The 5,034-nt window shown below is 44.0% G+C and overlaps 1 protein-coding gene across 1 annotated transcript; it reads right to left on the reverse strand.

Moving 5' to 3' along the window:
- Nucleotides 1-562: 562 nt before the first annotated feature.
- LOC139344666 (high mobility group protein B1-like) lies at nt 563-4,665 on the reverse strand. The gene is made up of 5 exons (XM_070982993.1): nt 4,550-4,665; nt 2,108-2,268; nt 1,709-1,854; nt 1,365-1,539; nt 563-1,254 (listed from the first exon to the last, which is right to left on the reverse strand). Exons 2-5 carry the CDS (start codon nt 2,252-2,254, stop codon nt 1,102-1,104), a joined length of 621 nt encoding a protein of 206 aa, XP_070839094.1. The 5' UTR covers nt 2,255-2,268; nt 4,550-4,665; the 3' UTR covers nt 563-1,101.
- Nucleotides 4,666-5,034: the final 369 nt, after the last annotated feature.

Raw genomic sequence — 5,034 nt, forward strand, 5'->3', positions numbered from 1 at the left:
GCATGCAGGGCAGTCAACAATGCTACTTTCAGTGCACCTCCACCAGGGCAAGGAGCTTCAGCACACACCTTATTTGCATACAACCACAGTGGGCTAAAACACACACGATACATAAACAGTTTTGGTGATGAGTCACACCTCATCGAGGCCTGGGTCGTTAGACGTTTTCTCACTCTAATTGTCTCCCAGCATCATGATGCCAACTCCATTTTACTTTACAGAGTAGGCAGCCATGCAAGTCAACACGCAAGACTCACCTCCAGACAGATAAAATTAATGACGCTAATGTCTTTAACTTTTACTGGGCCAAACGGGCGCAGCCGTAGCTGTTTATTTCCAAGCAGAAAAGGACTGTTGTATGAAATTTAACAATCTACTGTGCGTTTGTCAGCTGCATTGATGTGGCCAGTGCTGTTACACGAGGGCAGCAATGAGTTTTTGCTCAGACGAATTGTTAGTCTGCTCTCATCAGAAAACTTGGATCCGTTTGAGTCTGCAGGAAAATGAGCAATGCTGCTCCAGACCCTCCCCCCACACACACACACACACATTACAGAAGAGATTTATTAAAAAAAATGTTTATTGACATCAGAAGCAATTTAAATTTCAACAATAAACAAGGCATTTTTTTCTTATTTTTGCTATTACAGTGGTACGTAAAGATCAGTAAAACAACTGTGATACGTCAATTTTGATAACATGTCATTTAAAATAAAAACACACAGGAAAAGGAAAAAAAAAGGAAGAAACACTCAGATCTAACTCAGAACGTTTTTTTATGTGCTGTGCACCTCTAGCTAGGGTAAATACTGTAAGCCCACCCCTTTACACTGTACCAGGCAGGATAGTGGTCTAGGAACTATCACTGAAAAAATAAGACTGGCAGAAAGATACAGACACGACACTTGTGTAGTGTTAACTATACAAAAAGGAGAAAAAAACTGTACAGCATAAAAACAACTGATATACACAGCCTTTTTTGTTGTTTTTTTACCCCTTGGATACTAACATATTTTCTTTCAATAAGTGAAGTGTGTACAAGGGGGTTAAATGCTTTAGAAACAAGAAAATGACCACTATATACTGTATGTCACTCGCCATCTACTCGTCATCGTCATCATCGTAGTCGTCCTCTTCCTCCTCCTCATCTTCGTCATCGTCGTCGTCGTCATCTGCCTTTTTCTCTACCTTGGCCGGGGCCTTTGCTGCGGGTGCGGAGCCTCCTTTGGTCTTCTGACGATATGCTGCAACCTCCTGCGATGGAGGAATGAAAATATGTTGGACTGACACCGGCGTCAAAATGAGCAGCCGTTCGTAATCAAAGCTCATGAGGGAGAGCAGCACAACAGGGACAAATTTCTTACCTTCTCGTACTTCTCCTTCAGCTTAGCGGCCTTCTTCTCATAGGGCTGCTTGGCCTCTGAGCTGGTGCCGTTCCACATCTCACCCAGCCTCTTGGCGACATCTCCAATGGACAAACCGGGGGCTTCGCCCTTCACCTTAGGGCGGAACTCTGAGCAAAAGATGAAGAAGGCAGATCTGGAGGAAGGAAAAAAACAAAAGAAGAAGAAGAAGTAAGAATGAGCTTATCATGAACACAACACTCTTCATATTGTGTCCTTATGACACGAGTCAGCGGCCCCTGATTCAGATTTGTTTTGCTCTGCATAAGCTATAAAATTATTAACTTTTGGCTTGCAGAACTTACGGGGGTCTCTTGGGGGCATTGGGGTCCTTGTACTTCTTCTTCTTGCCTCCCTTGGCTGGAACATAGCTCATCATCTCCCTCTCATAGCGCGCTTTGTCCTGCTTGGCCAGTTCCTCAAATTTGCCCTTCTCCTTGGAGGACATTGTCTGAAAACAGAGGTAACTTGTAAACACCCTGTGTACAGTATCTCCTATGTCTAAGATGGTACCGCATCGTTCAAGTTATTGCACAATGGGGCCATCTGAGTGAAACCGTCTCCAAGAGCCATAAGTAATCCAACTTCCTGCACCTGAATAATTCAGACGCACACCAATTTAAAGCGGCATATAGTCCATTTAAGAAACAGGCTACAAATTCATGAGATCACTGTCATCCATCCATCCATCCATCCTCTCCTACCTTCCATCGCTCAGAGCACTTCTTGGAGAACTCGGCAAAGTTGACCGAAGCATCGGGGTGTTTCTTCTTGTGCTCCTCCCTGCAGGTCTGGACAAAATATGCATAGGAGGACATCTTGCCCCTCGGCTTTGCTGGATCTCTCCCCATCCTGATGACCGTATCTAAAAACAAATGTACAGTTTAGCTGTGTCACTACAAAAAAAAATAAATAAATAAAAAAAAATCCCAAACTAGTTTTATTTTACTGACAGCTGGCCATTTGTGGTGTGATCCTACGCTCAAATTCTGCATCCTAAAAGCTTTATAAACATCATTTTAAAAAATATTGGTTTAATAACTATGCCTTCAAACCATTATTCTAAATTTAGATAATTATAAATAATGTATTGTCTGCTGTTACCATGTTCCTTGCACTGCCTAATAGGCACAACTTGTATTTCTCTCCATTGGCCGTAGTATTGATAGCGCTGCTGGGGTGACCCGCCCTCGCGGCTGTCAAACTGCACTAAGTTAAGACCCGCTCAGATAAACGCGATCGGCGCACGCGGAGCTAATACAATGAAAATGACTCCATTTATTGATGCAATCTGTGCTGTGGCCTTTACATAAAACTCACTGATCCGCGGTCAACTCCCATTTCGGCGGCTTAAAACTGGCCCGACACATCGCTCCGGATTGAAGGAGGAAATCACATAAAACACCCATAAATGTATTTTCCCTGCAGGGATAGACTTTCACAAGAAACAGCAAAAGTTTCAAAAGCGCGACCGCATAACATAAACTACAACCCTCCGCGGGACTATAACGGTGGACTTGGCTTAAAAAAAAAAGAGAGAGAGAGAGAGAGAGAGACTCGTGTTTTTGGAGAAAAATACCCCCAAACCTCATCTGCGATAAGAATAGGCCTCCAGGAAAGCCCCCGTTTCATTCATGTGATGTTTTCATCAAACCAATAACTTTGACACAAAAAAGACACAAATTACAGATAAATACGTATTTATTGAAAATAAAACACGCAAAGCTGCGATTCGGCTTCATTTAACACTCCTCTGCTATTTGTCTCCTTATTCTCTTATTGTGGAAATTATTCTCCGTCTGGATCTAAAACCCTTAAAACCGACATTTTTCCCTTCACATTTTCCTATTAAATGCTACTGTAACTCCCAGTTAAACTGCGTCGACCGAAGTAGTAATGGCGCATAGGCTTTCGTTGAGGAAAAGGAGGTCAACAACGACGGCAATATTTCTTCTTCCATTTTGTGAGAATGCCTTCTTCATGAAAGAAAGTCCCCCTCAAATGTCTCCTCCCGCCTCCCAGTTCGCTTTGCAACTCGACAAATATGTCTAAAAAGCCGGCGATCTTGACAAAATATTTCCCCGATTGATTCCTATTGCACTAGCCGGTTTGTATAGTAATACATTGGGTCTGCACTGTGTCTATGAGCGGGCTGTGCTACTGACTTGGTTTCTATGAGCTCCTAATGGCCGCTCGTCTTCATCCACTAACATGGAGAATATGGCTCCTTCTCTTTGTGTCAACGCACAGCCATTGCACTGCATGCAATAGAGGGCAGAGCGACCGCGGCGACCACTTCATTTCAATCCCCGATTTAAACCCTTTCCGAGCATCGGAAAAATCCCGCAGCGGGGTCGTTCGAATCACGGAAGGTTGAATTTTATTTTGCCGTCGTTAGATGTTATAGTTACGGGTTTGTTTCGCGAGAAAACACGGTTAGAAAAAGTTGAACTGAACTGCGCCTCTGTCGCTGGCTTCCCATTCGCCTCGCTGCCTTGCCTCCTATGCGAATACAGTCAGCCATTACAGTAAAGCGCAGATCGTGAGGTAATTTTTTCACCGCCTTGTCGGGTGTATTGCAGTAAACAAACACAGGCCCGTGCGTATTTTGAAACAGTCTCTCTTTTTCTTTTGTTTTTAGAAATTTTGGCGTTTGTACCAAAAACCCCGCACGCTTCACATGACAGGCATTCAGCTTCGCAATGCACTGCAATGCCAATGGCTAGCTAACGGTGAGTCTTCTACCATTGTCGCTAACCGTGTTGTCCGCTAGACATTCCTGAATTTTTACGCGATAACTACCGTGAGATTCGACTCCATTTTGTGAAAATGACACGACTGTAATATACTAAATTATTCTAATTTGACGAAATCGACGGTTTTCGTCGAGTTTAGTTGATGTTAATATTCATTTCTTCTTTTTTACAGAGCGTCTGGTCCCCACTCCGAGGCAGGGCAATGTAATGTTACCTGCTCAGCGCCGGCTATTTTTTGTTGTTTTTTTGACGGTCCCCCGCAATAAAATCATTGGCAAGCAACACAGTGCTTCATTTTCGACCGTGGCAAACACATAAGTAAGATATTTAGAAATGTTATCGTCATTCTCATCATTACGAACACTTAAAATTTCCGTGTGTGATACTTACCTAGGGACTATCGCTGGATCTCAATGCTCTGCAATGGCTGTGTGTGAGGGAACATAGGCGATACGCAGTGTCTTCACTGCTCAGCTCTCTAACATTACTCTCGGCGGGGCTCTCACGCCATTGGCCAGTGCTCAGTCTGGCGCTCCCCCGATTGGACAGAGGCTTTTCATTGTCCTAATAGAAGACGAGGTCCGATTGGCTCCCTTTTGTGAAACGTCACTGAAGTTTTCTGAGGCGCGTGGATACAAAAATATTTCTGTGCGAGCATGCTGGAGCTGGTAGTAGTGTAGTGTGTTTGCCATAGTATTGAATTCACTACGTTGAGCACAGTGTACAGTAGGCAAGTTAAATGAATGAGGCAACGTGGAGCGCTTGTAGTCAGTGAACGAGGCGGCTCAAAAATGTTGTCCGCTCGTGTTGGACGGGCTGTCCCCCTCTTCATCAACCGGCTCCATTGTGCATTCTCCTCAATACACGTGAGCTTA

Source organism: Chaetodon trifascialis, chromosome 16 (assembly GCF_039877785.1).
Source record: "Chaetodon trifascialis isolate fChaTrf1 chromosome 16, fChaTrf1.hap1, whole genome shotgun sequence".
Lineage (NCBI taxonomy): Eukaryota > Metazoa > Chordata > Actinopteri > Chaetodontiformes > Chaetodontidae > Chaetodon > Chaetodon trifascialis.